The sequence below is a fragment of the Serinus canaria genome, chromosome 6 (assembly GCF_022539315.1).
Source record: "Serinus canaria isolate serCan28SL12 chromosome 6, serCan2020, whole genome shotgun sequence".
Taxonomy (NCBI): domain Eukaryota; kingdom Metazoa; phylum Chordata; class Aves; order Passeriformes; family Fringillidae; genus Serinus; species Serinus canaria.
The window spans coordinates 3,056,748-3,073,860 of record NC_066320.1 but is presented as its reverse complement, the minus strand read 5'-3'; the positions used below and the strand labels follow the sequence as shown (position 1 = coordinate 3,073,860).

Genomic DNA, 17,113 nt, shown 5'->3' with positions numbered 1-17,113 from the left:
TTTAGACCTTCTTAACAAGCCTTAACAAGGAGAGGATTCACTCAATGCCCTCATCTGTCAGCACAAGTGCTCCACTCCCTGTGCACAGCATGCAGATGTTAAGCAGCTGAAAGCTGCTCCTTTCCTCTTTGCATTGTGGCACACTGAGATTTCAACAGTTCCACCAGTGCATCCTTTTGCTTTGAGCTCTGACAACCTTATCAAAAAAGCTTCATGCCTGAGCTGTCCCAGAATTTTAATAAAGGAATAATACTGCCTTGGCTTCAAAACTTATTTACTGTAGTAAATGATGCTTTTGACTATTGTGGCATGTAGCTGAACTGCATTTTTGTTATATAAATGGACTTAAGGGGGCAGGTAGGGTCAGACTGAAGGGACCACAATGAGTCTTCTGGTGCCACCTCCCTGCTCATGCAGGGACATCCCAGAGCACAGGATTGTGTCCAGATGGTTCTGGAGTACCCTCAGTGAGGGAGACCCCACAGCCTCTCTGGGCTATCCGTTCCAGTGCACAGGAGAAGATCTTCCTCATGTGCAGGTAGAATTTCCTGTGCATCAGTTTCTGCCCTTTGCCTCGTGTCCAAGTGCTCGGCATCACTGAACAGAGCCTGGCTCCAGCCTCTGGCACATTCCTCCAGGAAGGACAGCACCCTGAGGGGTAGGGGTCATACAGACCTCACAGCTACATCAGAAAGAAGCTAGCAAAAAGATTTGGACAGTTGCACGCAATTCCATGTTTCCTCATAAAGCCTGTCCAGTTTGGTAAGGACAGTTCATAGAAAAGCTGCCCATTGCCTTAATTCCTCCTGACATTGTTCTCTCTGTCGCTTCCTTAGCTCCAAACTGGAGATTGGTGCCCAGCCAAAGAAGCCTCCACCAGAAAAGGGGGCAGGGAATGAAACCCGAGTTGGGGAAGTCCAAGTGAGGTAGAAGCTGGTGTGTACTCACCATCAGAGGGCACTACGGTACTGCAATACACCACTCTCACGCTCTGCCAAGGAGACAGCCGCTGATGCACCTGGAAAACACGGGAAAAAGGACAAATGCTCAGAGTCTGGCAGGATCCGGCCCCGCGCCATCTCCTGTGCCCCCTCCCCAATGCCCGCGCGGGGCACTTCCTCCCGTCCGCAGGAGCGGCCACAAACCCGGAGCACCTGTCAGGAACAGCCTCTTCCCTTCCCATCTGTCACCCCACAGGGATTCCCCCTACAGCCAAGTTCACCTCTACACACCTCACTCTCCACACAGGTAGCTGAGAGTCTAGAACAGAACACTCGTGGTTTGTTTTCCTTAATGTGACATGCCTTTTTAAAGCCACACAGTCAATCAGTCTTAAGAAATCCACTTAGCTTACTACACAGACACTCAGTAGAAATCATATCAAAGCACAAGTCTTTTTAAAGGTTAAAAAAAGAAGTTTTTTGCATAACCAGGATGGATGTTTAGAGTTGTGGATTAACAGGGTCATTCTCTTTGGTTGCTTGCCATGCCAACATTACTTTACTCGTGTCCTTACAGAGGGAAGCTGAACTCTGAGACACGAAGCAATAAACACGCCTGCGCAGAGAAGAACAAACTGTTCCAACAAAAAAAGCAATAATCGTAATACTGAGCTATAAAAATAAAAAACAACAACAGCCCAACAGGAAGAAAGCACATGAATGGGTTTGAATGTTCTGCAAACTTAGCAAGAGACTCATTTGCCCACGAAAATCTACAACCAGACTGACTTAAAGTCTATTTTTTAGATTATGTTACACTGGTTATATTACACTAATCCTTCTCCAACGCTGAAATTACAACTCTGGCACAAAGCAGCCCAAGTGTAAATGACAGTAAGGGGTAACACACCAGTTCTCACCTGTCTATGGTGGCTCATATTTCAGTGGCTAGCCTCAGATTTTTCAACAGCTGTTGTCCAATCTGGACATTTCTACAGTCTGGAATACTTTTTCTTTGCTGAATGCTAAAACACAGCTGCCAAACCTACATTTTTATAAAGGTATCTTACAGGGAGGACTTGTTTAAGGAAACTTCTAATAAAGTTTGCAAACAAAACCCAGGTTGCTGATTATTTCTCTGCCAAATTGTCCAGACCTCTGTGTTTCATGAGGTTGCCTTTGATAACCTACTTTGAATGGCTCTAATTGCTACTTCCCTTGTCCTCTGAAGCCTGATATCCAAACCAAGGATAGTTTCCACTTATCTTTCTTGAAAGCAGGACCTTTGGCCCTGATGGTAACTGCATTGACAGCTCTAGAAATTCACTGTGACATGTGCTGTGTTTATATTTCATTTCTATCCATTTAGACAACAAAAATCAGTCATTTTCAATTTGCCTCCTCTTAACTGCATTTTCAGCTTCCCAGGGTCAAATCAGACAGGAGAATAAGTGGGCACCAAGTGGGAAGCTGAATGCTTCAGCAAAAGTAATGTTGTAAAAAACAACTGCGTGTTGGGAACCGAACGGCAAATTTGCTTTTTTGCAAGTGAAATAACCAAGTCTTCTTGATTCTCTGACAACATGTGCTACTCTTGAGCAACCAGGACAACACCTTCCCTTTGAAAAACCCCAGGTTTTAGTCTCAAAAATGGTCTGAGAAAAACACAGCTATGGTCCCACATACGGTACAGATTCAGCTCTGTTGTCCTGGCATTACTGTTATATTATTAACAAAGTCAGAAGCTTCAAGGATCAGATGTGGTGCCACATGCAAATCAATTTTCAGAACTAATTTTTACCTAAGGAGGGGAATTTCAATCCTTCCAAAAATAATATCAGATACAAAAACAAGTGGGCAGAATTCACTCAGTGAGACACAAACCCTCCTCAGTTACAGAGCACTACCCCAAAGACTGTTTGTAGACCTGATTTTACTGTTTGTAGACCTGATTTCCCACAGCACAGCTACCACCAGTATAAGGTTTTTACTGCTTCACTCTCCCCCTCTGCACAACGTAATTCATTTCTTTTCCAAACACTGCACAGCAGGACTCTGCTTTTCTACCAGATGTGGACGGCAGCCCAAAAACACAGTTCTCAGAACACCCTACACCCTGCTAAACCCAGCATTATCCTACTGCAAAACAACCATGTAGCTGGAAGATATTATCAGGTAGCACTTTGCCTTAAGGCTACGAGTATCTGACAGATACAAGCTCGCTCCAGAAGCCTCCTGCCCTCATAAAACAAAACAGAGAAAAGGCAAAACAGGTTGAAAAAACCAGGGCATGTTAGGTGACTCATCAAAAAGCTGAGGTGTCCCCAGACTTAACCCCTTGCACGATTCTTGTAACCCAATATGGGCTAAACCCCTCTGTTTCCTGGGCACTCCCCTCCCCAGCAGTGTGCTGCCAGAACATTTTACAGGAGAGATGCAGTTAAAGCACTCGTATCTGTCACTCCTGCAGCTCTGGTGAGACAGATTGTGCTGCTGGTACAATTCCTTATCGACAACAACAGTCTCTACTGGGCAGGAAGGGAAAAAGAGGAACAAATGAGCTCAAAACTGAGCAGAGACCAAGAGGTCATGGTATGTCATCCAAGGTTAGCAAGAGCTCACGGAGTCATCCATCATTTTTACTCCTGAAGGGAGACTGTTGTTTTAAAATTGAAATGGAGAGAAATGTTTGAACCCATTACCCAATGTCTGCAGTTCAACAGCTTCATACAGGAAGGTGTCAGAAGGCTGAAGCTGGGGATCAGAGCAGTGCAGGGCACAGAGAGGAACCCATTTCAAGCATTACTGATCAGATCTGCCCTTCAGGTAAACAGCCAACAGCCCACCCCCCTTCAGCTACCAAGTGTGCAATAACTGCACCCAAATTTTAGTCGATACTGGCTGGTCCACCCCTCCCAAAATAAGCAATTCTTGTGAGTGTGAAAAGCTCTAAAGCCAGACCACAAAAGCAAAAAGCTTTAAGCACTAGGATAACTTTCTGGGTCTCACAGGAACACATGCAGGAATTCACATTCCACATCCATCAGATCCTTCTTTTCCTGCCTTATCTGCAGTAAGATGCATGCTGAGAGGCTCAGGGTTATGCAGCAGCTGCACTCCCAAAATGATTCAAGGAGCAAGAGGAAAAAAGTCCCAGTCCTCTACCTAAAACTAATGCTTCCTCCAGGTGTGTATCAGCCAACCCAAAGGCAAAAACAACAGCATCCCTAAAGTTCCTTACATAGCTTTCCCAGTACTACCTGGGTGACAAAGTTAATCAAAGCCTTGCTGAAAAAAAATCAACCTTTTGGCTACCAATGAGTGCTGTCTGATGGAAAAAGAGGGAGCAGCTCCTGTTCTCCAGGTATGTAATTATCAGTGACAGAATGCTAACAACTTTAGGAGATTGAGTCTCCAAACACTAATTAAAATCAGAAAAGAGGTTGACCAGGAAAAAAAAACCCACACCCCAAGCATGACTAAAGATGAACATCTTACTCTAGAACCCAAGTAAAACAAGCTGCTAATTCATTTCCTGGAGTACCAGTGCAGCAAGAACTGCAGAGCTTTTGTGAAAAACAGAGCATTCTCTGCATAAAAATTTCTTGCTACAAGTAAAGCATTTAAGAGTCATGTTTGCAAGTGCTTCTGACACATCTATTTCACAAATTACAAGGGGCCTTCTTTATATGGGGCTGCCTTAAGTCTGATCCAAAGCTGCACACCTTTTCCAACCAAGAACCAGCTATTTTCCCTCCATCCCAACTTCTGCTGCACGAAACACTGAATGTCTTTCCTGGCTCTAAAAGTGGTTATCCTAAAACCTCCAGGCTGGAATCTCAGTGATGAAAATTGCTGTGGGCTTCCCCAAGCAGCCCCAGCAACCCAAGCCACTCACCTCAACCATTCTGAAGGGCTCCACTTATCTGTGTTTACCTCATTTCTGCTCCTGCACTCAATCTGTGAGATTCTGGTCTCTCTTAAACAGGATGTTGGAACCCTGGATGCTGAGAATTTTAGACTGACAAACACTGACCCCCAATGGAATGCTGCATTTGACCTGAGGCCGTGAAGAAGACTTCCAAAATTCAACAACAGAACTAAGATTGAGTGTGTAGTTTGATTAGAAGTGTGTAATATCACGCAGTAGAAAACTTGGAGCTTAAAGTTTTAAAATATAATGATATATAGAAAGCTAAGAAAAAAGTTTTAAAGCAGTAATTAGTCCTTCTTCATGAGTAGTATTTTGTAATTAGATAGAAAAATCCACATTATGAGACATGAGTGATTAGTTAAGATAAAAGTAAAAATAATTTAAGTGTTATTTCTTAATTACATAGTTTTTCCTTAAAAGACCTTGTAGAGATAGACACAAAGCAATTTTTGTAACCTGTTAGTGAAATACTGTAGAATTCACAACTTGTGAGACTGTAACATAAATAAAAATAATAAACATCTAAGTCTAAACACAAAATACCATCTCAAATGCTTTCAATCTCAACCAAACCAAAAAAAGAAAATAAAGAATCAAAATAGTACCCAGATCCTAAATTATCAATGTTCCCTTCTGTCCTCCCCTTTTCCTTCCCCTTCTCACCAGCTGTTTGCAAAGTAAAGGAGACTCAGGGCAAAGCCATGCCCTGACCAGAAACCTGCTGTCTGAGGGATGTGATGTGTGACTTCCCAACACAGCCAGTGGTTTTGCACGGGCACATAAGCTCTGCCTGGATTGAAGTACATTGAGCTGTGAGGGATTGACTGGGGCCAGCTGCCCCCAAGCTCCTGGGGAACAGGACGGGATGATTCAGGATAAAAGGAGGAAGGCAGGGAGATCAGTCACCACTGCTCGCTGGCTTAACAGACTGGACTAAGGGAAAGTTGATTTACTGCCAATTAAAGTGGATAATATCAAGAAACAGCCTGAAATTAACATTTTGCTCTTAACCAACCCTTTATCCAGGATCCAAGAAACCCCTTAGACACTGCACACTGAGACCCTTCATCAGGTACCCCAGAGAGAGAGACTCCTCAGCCCCAAACAGAGACCAGAGACTCTTCAACCCCAGACACCTCTCAGCCTCCTGAGACACCCCACAGATATCAGAGACCCCTCAGCCCCATGACATCCCACAGATATCAGAGATCCCCCTCAGCCCTGTGACAGCCCACAGCCCTCACAGAGACCCCTCAGCCCCCTGACCACCCCACAGATGTCAGAGACCCCTCAGCCCCATGACACCCCAGGTATCAGAGACCCCCCCTCAGCCCTGTGACACCCCACACAACCATCACAGAGACCGCTCAGACCCATGACACCCCATAGATATCAGAGATCCCCCTCAGCCCCATGACAACCCACACAGCCCTCACAGAAACCTCTCAGCCCCATGACACCCCAGGTATCAGAGACCCCTCAGCCCCATGACACCCCACAGATATCAGAGACCCCTCAGCCCCATGACACCCCACAGATGTCAGAGACCTCTCAGCCCCATGACACCCCACAGATAAAAGACACCCCTCAGGCCCCATGACACCCCCACAGCCTTTAGAGACCCCTCAGGCCCAGCCACCCCACAGAGCCCCCACAGAGACCCCTCAGACCCCTCCCAGTCCCAGGCACCCCACCCAGTGACTATCAAACCAGTCTGCCCATAAAACCCATCCCAAAGGAGCCAGTGTGGGGCTCTGAGCACTCACAGGACCTTGCCAGCCCGCAGCAGTCCCTCACGGAGGGGCTCTGAGGGCAGCGCAGTGACCGGGGGAAGATGGCGGCGCTGTGTGAGGGCCCTGCCTGCTGCCAGTCCCAACTTGGGCTAATTCCTGCTAATTCCTCCTCAGCGTCCTCTCTGCCTTCCTCACTCACCTCCAAAGGGATCAAAACAGGCCTGTCTGCCACTGGAGATGCCTACCTGCATCTCTCACCCCCCTTCTTTTCTTTCTGAGGCGCCTGGACACCATTGCCCTCTTCTGGGATCTCTCTTTGAGAGAAAAAAATTATATATTAAAAAAAAAATCTCAATCTTCCTTTGAAATTGAGACCAACTTTACCAGGGATTTTCAACCCTGTGTGGAAGACCTTCTCCAGCTTCTTGCTGTGGTCTCTGGATACATTCACACAGCCAATACAGCTGTGTAGCATTTCCCAGAAGAAATACCCTGGGCTGCTGTTTGGGAGTCTGGGATGTGACAGAACAATCCCTGCTCCCACAAGGGTGCAGCTCACACTGTATCCATGCAAACCCCCTCTGGATACATTCACACAGCCAATACAACTGTGTAGCATTTCCCAGAAGAAATAGCCTGGGCTGCTGTTTGGGAGTCTGGGATGTGACAGAACAATCCCAGCTCACACTGCATCCATGCAAACCCCCAGGGATCTGGCTGGAGAGGGAACACACTGGGGAAAGCTCCTATGCCCAGGAGCTGTGTCCTCGCGGTGACAGCAACAAGCCAAACACTTCTGAGCAAAATTTTCTCTAAGTCCAAACCACTGCCTTTTTCAACCATCTCCCAGGACCCAAACAACACTTGTCTGATTAAATCCCACTGGCTTGAACTGATTCCTCTCTCTCTCTCTGACAGCACGCCCTTGCTCCATCCCACTCAGGAGGTCAGGTTTTGCACCAAAAAGAACATTTTGCGCCCACTGCCCCCACAGGGCAGCGCTTCATGCGGATGAAGGTCAAGCAAACAAGAACCCGTCTGAACTGCAGTGCTTTTCTTCGTGGATTTTTTTCTTCTGTGTTTTAAAATCAGGCTGTAGACAGAAACACACAAAAAAAGGCAATGCCAGCAAGATGTGGGAAGTGTTATTCCTTGCATTTGGAAGCACTTTGTATGACCTATGCGTTAGCAAATGGTCTTCATTTGCCTCAGTTCTCATTCCTGCCGGAATTTTCTCTTCTTCCAGCATTAGTACAAAGCTCTATCACATCTGCTAGGAAGGGAACATAAACAGGAGGTGAGCTATAAATACTCCTTTCTCATCCTGCTTCCTTTGCCCATCTGCCTAAAAAGAAGCAGGTAATCCACAGTGTCCAGGAAGAGGAGGGGGAAGGAGGAAAGAGATTAATTCTCTGCAGAAAAGGGAAAAAGCAGGGATGAAGTAACTGTTCCTCATCCTTCATTGTGCCTTTCTCCCAGGCATTACTGCTGCTCTGGAGAAACTCAACTGAGGAGTTGCAGCAGGAACTGTTGTTGAGTGGGAACATCACTGCATTTGATGGGTTTGATGGAGCCTCTGGGAGACAAGAGGAGGAAATAAAAGAGAAAAAAGTTGTGCTGACATCTTAAGCACATCAGTCAGGCAGAATCTATTGCTTTGAACAGGTGCTTCCTTTGCCACCATCCACACCACTTCCCCCTTAACTAAAAACCAAATCAAAGCCCCAAACCCAAGTTTCTCTCAGTCTATATTCTTAATTTTATTGCAAGTGCCAACAATTTACAGAGAATTACCCAACTCCTGACTTAAGGCAGATGATGGACAGGGTACACCAGACCCTCACACTCCCTTTTTCACCCAACCTTCACGCAGAACTTCCTACCTCTGGCAGGCAACACAAAACAGGGCTGGAGCTTCTCCCTGACAGTTTGTGATGCCAGATCATAGTTTCACCATGACAATATTTTTGCTTTCCTGGAGCAGGATGGTTTGGATTCTACTTCTTTAATACAATCCTCATGGTTACTGGGGAGAAAAAAACTGAGAATTTTAATTCCTTTGAATCCTGAAGGCTTGAAACACAGAACTCAAACAATACACTAGGATGCATTTAAACCTCTGTCAGCTTTGAAACCTGAGAGCTAAACTCCTTTCCCTAATTTCCAGATTCATCACTTGAATCTCACTGAAAAGGCTTATAACTCTCCTCTCAAAATTAAGGGGGATGTCAACCACTGTTTAAAAAAGGTTTGAAGAACTCAGTGAGTTCTGAGCTCACTAATTTCAGGGATTTTGTCTCTCTCAGCCACCCACAGCTGAAAACTGCATAACTAAGAGAGAAGGCATCAGATGGATTGCCCTCAGCCATTTCCCCAGGGCAGCTCAGCTGTTGTTTTGTTTGGTTTCTTGTTTGATTTTCTTCCTCTAGCACTTACCAACCCCATTAGGCAACTCCTTTAGCCTCTGTTAGAAGCAGATTCAAAGAAGAGCTCTTGCCCCTCTTCTCCCAGTACAAAAAGAGTTTCCCAGGGAGGAAACAGCACCTCACTGACATTCCTGCACTGCCAGCACCAAGAATGAAACAATGAGCAGGTTTATGGAGTGAGATTCCCACAAGTGCAAGGGAATTCCTTCTGCCTGGGGTGTGCTGGGGAGCAGCCAATTCCCACTGGTTTTCCAGGGAAATAAACTCAGGGAGGAGGGAACCTCGCTGGTGAAAAGGCACAGCAGGCTCGTGCAGGCTTCGGAGCCAGAGCCAGCACATGCACAGCTTGGGAGGATCTGCAGAGCCTCAGATATGGAGAGGTGCAACACCCTGCAAGCCACAGCACATCCCACTGCTGGGGGAGTCCTACACCATCAGCTCCCTGCAGGACAGCACAACACGAAACAATCTCATCTCTCTGGCTATCTTCACACCTGGGTTTGGTCCAAAAAGTGGTGGAACAGAAAGGTAAGTACTCAGACAGCAAGAGGCTGTACCCACAAAGGCACATCCAGGCAGTCCACAAAAAGGGGTTCTTTCCCTGGGATTATGAGCCTTAGGGTGAGTCTAGAGGCCAAACTCACTTTAGGACTGAATCCTTTATGAGGCACTTAGCAGGGAAGTTTAAAAGTGTTGCCCAGAAGTGCCAGACAGGCTTTATAGATATTCTGATTCTCACAAGTTCAGTCCCTAAGCAAAAACCTAAGTTTGGCTACAGATACCTGCAGCCAATTCACACTGGCCAAGTTTATTCTGGAAGAAATACCAAAGTGTAGGATGTTCAACTTGGCATTCTTCCCTGCTTTCTACAATCAGTTTGCAGCAGTTTACCACCAGGTGAGATTAGTACAGTAAAAATCAATCCTTTTGCTAGTCCCACACACATCTCATGAAGCCCTGGAAGAATCCTCCAGTTGATTAAGGGTAAATGTCTGACATTCTCCCCCGTATATGCTGCTTGCTATAAGGATTGTTAATGTGCAACTCTGGCTTCTAAATCCCTTCTGTTCCCTGGCAAGACTAGAGCAACAGCAGGAAACAAAAAAAAAAAATCCAATAAAAATATATGAATGTTTAAAGCCTTTAAAGAACTCCATTTCATTGTGCTAGCAGACCACAGATCAAGGATATTTACATGCAAACTTAATACCTCTATATGTTAATGTTTAATGTCCTTTGGTTAACGATGTACTTTTACTTATTTTGCAGGATTGCCCTCCTCCTGTGCCCTGGGAGAGGAGATGGTGCAATGCTCACCTCCTGTGTGCCATAGGTACGTGCCTGGAGAGGCAACTTGGCAGAAGTCAAATCAGGAGTGAAAGGCAGTGCTCTGCAGAGGCAGATCTTTATTGACACACCAACAACGTGCAGGAAGAACACAAACACAGTAATTGTCACCCTGATGCTTAACTAGCATGGTAAACTCAGTTCCCAAGGTTTCCCAGTTCAGCTTTTCCCTGCTCATCTCACCTGGTCTAGCTGGGAGAGGAGGAGGTCACAGGGTCAGAGAATCCTGGAATGGTTTGGGTGGGAAGGGACCTTAAAGATCATCTTGTTCCACCCTCTCTTCCCATGGGCAGAGACTCCTTCCACTGTCCCAGGTTGCTCCAAGCCCTGTCCAGCCTGGTCTTGGGCACTGCCAGGGATCCAGGGGCAGCCACAGCTTCTCTGGGCACCCTGTGCCAGGGCATGCCCACCCTCCCAGGGATGAATTTCTTCCCAACATCCCCTCTAACCCTGCCCTCTGGCAGTTTAAAGCCATTCCCCCCATAAATAGTCTCTCTTCCTGTAGGTTCCCTCCACCTACTGGAAAGCCACAATGAGGTTACCCCAAAACTTCTCGTCCCCAGGCTGAACAACCCCAGTTCTCCCAGCCTTTTCTCACAGCAGAGGTGGTCCATCTCCCTAACCATAGGAAAGTAGGGTACAGCACAAGCAGCACCCACAGGGTATCCTGCAGCATTCTGTGCATGGTTTCAGAAACACAAACTTGCTCCTGGCTCCTCTGGAGCAGGAAAAGCTTTTATCACCTGTGGGACTGCTCCCCACAGCCCAGCCTTGGCAGCAGGTAGGGCTGACTGGAACACTCACTGCTTCATCACTGGTCATAAGCAGGAGGCCCAGAGATCAAAAGGTTTTTATTTAATTGACCATTGATAAAGGGAATGAGTGCAACAGCATCTCTAATAGCCCAGAGCTATTCATCTGAGCATCTCCTGCATGGCACTGCTGTGCTACAAATCTGAATGTAATTAGGCTCAAATGCAGGGAAGCACCACGGAGGCACGAACAGACAAAGTATGAGGATAGCTGTAAACTGAAGTCAATCACTTCAGCTAACAGTGCCAGTGCCACTCTCAAAGCTCAGTCACATCCATCACTCCTTCAGGCTGAGCCCATGGGAATGAGAGGCTGGATGCCCTCGGGAAGGGCTGCTGCTCCCCCAGAGGTGCCACTGCAGCCAGGCCACCTTCAGCACCAATCCACTGCATCCCCTCCCAAACCTCCCTCCTCTGTCTTGGCAAAAACAGCCAAAATGGGGTTTATTGGACACACACTGTGCACAAATCCACCTTTAGTTTATATAATGATTAAGTCCAGGCATCCAAGTTAAAATCACTAAAGAATCTTTAAGAAAAACAGACCTGTGACTTCCCCTAACTTATCAAGTTAACCACTGCCAGGATGTGTGATTAACCAGGATTACCCAAACATTTCATTCTACCTCTTTGTTTAAAAATACTGTTTTCTATAAATTTCCTATCCCCCAGATCACAAGGCTTGTTTTAGTAGGATTTTAATTGAAATTTTTCAAATTGTTTCAGCTCAAGTATTTTTGTTTTAAAAGCACAGAACATATAATATACTTTGGTTATATCTCTACCTACAGTTTTTTCCCCATGGAAGTTGTTGGAGCTTCATCCAAAGAATAAAAGACAAGGAGGATCCAACACCAAACAAATCCATTTTCAACAGCCAGTCCCAACAATTGATTTGAACTACTTGCCCAACTATAAACTTCAAACCACACATCAGAGATGCACATGCTGCAAAGGGTTTGCAGTTCACACTTCTTTCCCATATGAAGGCTGAGGATTAACTCATATTAAGAGAGATTGAGAAGCCTTGGAAATGAACCACTAGAAAAAAAATAGTAGGAAAATGAACATTTTCCTAGTTATTAAGGCCATTTAAGAATGAACAGACCTGGGAAAAGAGATTATCCTGAGGGAGAGGGATTTGGAATGGAAAGTAACAGGAGATCTTTGGCTTGATCACTTCCTTAAAGCTTTTCCAAATCAATTAAACTGGGTTTAATATACTGTGATAGGTGTTCAGTGGTCTAGAAGAAGGCAATTTACAATTTGGCTCTGAGTTATACGAGCTGTCAGAGACACCTTTACAGTTTGTATTTTCATTGACAGTCTCAGTTAGTTAATGAATATGGAACCATTCTTCTCTGGAAAATTAAATATACACACAAAACAGAGCAAAAAAAGCCTCTGTGGAGAAGCCACGAAGCGACAGGCATCAAGGTAAGGACTTCAAAACATATTTCAAAACATAAGCTTTCCATCCAAGAGGGAAGGCTGGCTCAGCTCACACAGAACCAGACACTCTCCATACTTTCTTTCCAAGAACCTTTTTAATGCTCTCTCACTGCACTGAATAGCCCTGGGAAGCAGGACTTTTCCTTTGATCCAATGCTAATTATGACTTAAAGCTCTTTCAGCTGTGAATCCCAGGTTTCTGCCCCTCTATGGAGACAGCTTTCAGATGCCAGAGAGAATCACAGAATCCCAGACTAGTTTGGGTTGGAAGGAACTTTAAAGCCCATCTCATTCCAACTCCATGACATGGGCAGGGACACGTTCCATAGACCAGGCTGCCCCACGCTCCATCCAGACTGGGCTTGGACACTTCCAGGGATCATGGGGCAACCACAACTTTTCTAGGTAACTTGTGAAGGCCTTCCCCACCCTCACAGGGAAGAATTTCTTCCCAACATCCCATCTAACCCTGTCTTCTGGCAGTTTGAACCCATTCCCTCTTGTCCTGTCACTCTCTGTCCATAGAAAAGCCCCTCTCTCTCCTTTGTTAAAATTATTTTGGCTGTTTTGGGTGAACAAACAATGGGGAGAGAATGTTTCCCCAGCTGACGTGCTGGTAGGACTCTGGCTGGTTTTCTAAGCCTGTGAAATCTGCTGTGTTCACAGCTCTGCAGCCTGATAAAAAATCATCCCCCAAATCATCCCCAAAATAAGCATCAGCAACTCAGAAGGTCCAGACATAAAGAAAGAGCGATTCAAGGCTGGGCCTCCATTACAATGTTTCTTTCATCCCTTCCTGCTTACCCTGCTTTGCTGATGGGTGCTGGGATCCAAACAACTTCTAAGTGAGCCACAACCAGCTGCCACAGCTGCTGGTCACAGCTCTTTCCAATGGGCTCTGCTGAAAGCTTGCACAGCCAAACACTCACATGAGACATCAAAAGCAGATCCCTCTTTCACAGGGTTTTGTTTTGGTTTGGTTTGTTTTTTTCTTTTTTTTTTTAGTACAGATGAAGCTTATTGCTCAAATTAGACAGAAAGCAACAAGGTGATGAGTTTAGGTATGAGTTCAGGCATTTCCAAGCAAAGAGTTTATTCTTTTGGGGAGCAGGAGGCCTGATGGGCTCTGGAACTGCCTCAGAGAGCTGAAACCTCGTGTGCTTTCCCAGCACAGCACTGAAAATGCATTAGCCCTTGAGAAAGCATTAAGAGAAGCACTAAAATAGCTGGCTGGGAGCAGTGTAAGTGGCTGTCCAGACAAATACTAGGAGAATCCTTTAAGAGCTCTGGAAGCAAAAAAATCCTCAGTGGGAAAGCAGACCACTGCTGCAGACACGCAAACCAGGAACACTTACCTCAAGTTCAGACTAAATATCAAAGATCACTCATTTCTGAGGGGGAACAGCCACAATGGAAACTAAAACATGCACAAGGCACAGCTGGGAAAGCAGCAGCCAGATGAGCACAGAGCAGGGAAACAGGAGGAACACAGGTCACAGCCTTGTTACAGCGCTGCAGGACACTGCACCAGCTGCAATCAGATTTGCTCAGGAGTGCAAGAACCCAGCAAATCCACTCAGGCAGAGCACATCCCACATGGATTGCCTACAGACAAGCACCATTTCTGCAGTGACATTTGCAATGACCCTGTGCCATCTCCAATGAGGAGGCTGTACAGCAAACAACCCCCTCCCCAAATTTTATCTTGTCCTTTCACACAGCAGGCACAGGGTACTTGAGTATTTTCAAAGTTTCATCTCTACACTGTGTTCCTGTAATTCAAAGATATCACTATAAACTTGGGAAAAGAATTCAGGCCAAGTTACAACTGCAAGAGTTTGAATACAGCCTGGGAACCACACTTGAATGGTGGGTGACTGGCACACCCTTCTCCTCTGGGGACAAATTTCTTTTCCACATTAGGAACCCAGAAAAATTCACTCCAATATGCCTGCAGGCAAGAGGAACAGAATTAATTTAAGTTCACCTGAGGTTTTTTTCTGGCATTGAGTTTCTCAGCAGGCAAATGCTAACAAGGTATTTATGAAGTTATGCTGGATTTGGAAAGAGGGGCAGGGGGAAGCTTTGGCCTGGCCCAGCCTTTCTGAACAAGATCATCACCAAGTTGTCACAAGCCCCTATGTGCAGCAAGGGGCTGGGCCACCAAATACCTCAAAAACACAGTAATTCACCTTTTTAACAGTAACAAAGAGAGACATTAACAGTTTCACAGTCTAGAACAGAGTCTGTGTGGTCCTTGGCTCGGAAACATTTGGGAGACTTGTTCTATTTCTCAGCTCTTATTTGTTATTAATACATACATTATATTAAAAAACACAGTAGCCAGTCTGACAGACTAACAGACACAGTAAATAAGTCAGATCAGCAACAACTGCTGTTCTCACATTTTGTAGATAGGGAAGATGGATTTAAATCCAGTAAAACATTAAGTGTCATGAATTTGACATCATGACTCTCTGGATTACCAAAACCTCCACCCTCTAGAACACTGAAAAATTCAGAAGCATCATCCCCAGAGCACTGAGCAACCACCACTCCTGGTTTTGCAGGCTGGTGAGAAATACATTGGCAAGTTTGTAGGAGAGCGTGTGGCAGCTCAGGGGATGACGTCTGGCAGAGGGAACTTGCTCATGCACATTTATTATTAATTAATATCAAACTCCTTTTTTGGAATTCTGCATCTTCCAGACAGAAAGTCCTGCCTAAGGAAGATTAAATACCTGGTTTCTCTGAAAAAAGCAACTTCTACCAAAGCATCTTGTAAAAGTCACTCCTCTTACCCAAGTGTTGGATCCATAATTTCCCTGGACAGAGAGGCAGCTCCTCTGATGTTTAAAACCCCCAACACCCTGCAGGAATCCCAGCAGGAAACAGGAGCACTCCTGTCCCTGCTGGCTGAATGCCATGGGTGTGCAAAGCCAGCTCCACCTCATGCTGTGGTGCTGCTTTCTCAATTAAAGGTGTCATTTCTCAATTAAAGGGTTCATCAAGGCTACCAAGCCACAAAGCAGTTTTGTAGAGGCCCACCTTGTACCCTCCTGGGCATCAGAAGGTTACAAAAAGGGGCTGTAAAACCTCCTCCCTACTCCCCTTTATCAGCCCTGCACAGAACCACCGACATCTCTGACACACCTTAGGTGTAGGAGGTGGTGGCTGGGTAAGAAAAACCAGGACTTGTGGACCTTGCATAAATGGAATTTACAAAGATAAATAGAAATAAAGCCTGCACAGTCCCAAATAGATTTCAGTAAGCTTTCCCCACACTATTTACAGCCCAGCAAGAGGCTTAAAAATGCTCATTCTGATCTGGCTAGAGGTAGCTCACGCAAGGGTCAGGCTCACCTTAATGGGGTGACACGAACTTCTTTTGGTGCCCCAAACCTTCCTAGAACTGCATTTCAATGCAAACTCTTTCCCTGCTTCCCTCCTCTTCCCACAAGTCAGGATTTCTCTGATTCTCAGTCTAATTAGGAGATAATTTTAATTCTGTCACTGGTTTGACTGCACTGGTGCTTAACCACACTATTAGGCAAATCATTAGCTGGCATGTGGCACCTTTTCCATCTGACAGAGACACGCTCAGTGGGGAGGATGGGGGGAGACTCCAGAGAAACAACTCCTGCCAGTCCTTAGATTTAACAGGCTACAGCTGCTGAAGCACTGCTTGGGCCACCACATCCACTTTATCATGAACAACAGGGACAAGACAAGCAGCTGAACCTGCCTGGCATCACACATCCAAGGTCACCTGTGAAGGACAACGGAGCAGCTTGATCCTGGAACCACCACTGAGGATCCTGAGCAGCACAGGAGCTGCAGCAGCCAAGCAGACCACCCATCTTCTGTACTTGAACACCAACTGGGCAAGACCCTTCCTGCTCCATCTCTACAACCCCGGGCTCTGAGACTGCCTGTGGCACATTCTGGCAAAGGGCAGTGGAGCCCATCAGCTCCAACTTGGAAATGCTGCTTTACAAGTTTTCTGTTCCAGGAGAACACACAGCAGGTTCAGTCACTTGCTGCTGCCTGGGAGAGGCTCCCGTGCCTCACTCACACCCATTTAGAGCAGACTACTTCAAATTAACAATAAGTTAGAACAAAAGCCACACGACAGCTGGCTAAGTTCTATGAGGGGAATGTTTCCCACCTTGTGATTCCTTCATGGATCCCAACTGAAGTACCTAAGCAAACAGTAAGACATCATTTAACAACTCAGTGTGCCTAACCTGATTGTTAGGGCATCAGTGAGTCATTAACTGCCAAGCTCAAACAGCTGCTTTCTCCTTCTAGGAAAGCCTTCTGCCCAACACGCAGGAATCTGCATGGAGGAACCATTCTGCAAGCCTGTGACACCAAAGCCTCCTGCAGCAGCAGGACACCATCCAGCCTGGGACAGCTGGACAACAAAACAGAATTCCAGACGGGCTTTTAAAGGTCTCCTTTACTG

At 45.9% G+C, this 17,113-nt stretch overlaps 1 protein-coding gene across 4 annotated transcripts in view; it reads right to left on the bottom strand.

The window, feature by feature from the left end:
- Nucleotides 1-17,113, bottom strand: part of MCU (mitochondrial calcium uniporter) — an 84,638-nt gene that overhangs the window by 11,743 nt on the left and 55,782 nt on the right. For 2 of the 4 annotated variants that reach the window (XM_050976502.1, XM_050976504.1), the window contains exon 2: nt 949-1,018. In XM_050976502.1, coding sequence (XP_050832459.1) covers nt 949-1,018 — 70 coding nt within the window. Of the gene's footprint in view, nt 1-948; nt 1,019-15,446; nt 15,710-17,113 lie in introns of those variants that run through there. The other 2 variants (XM_050976501.1, XM_050976503.1) reach the window with 2 other exon arrangements.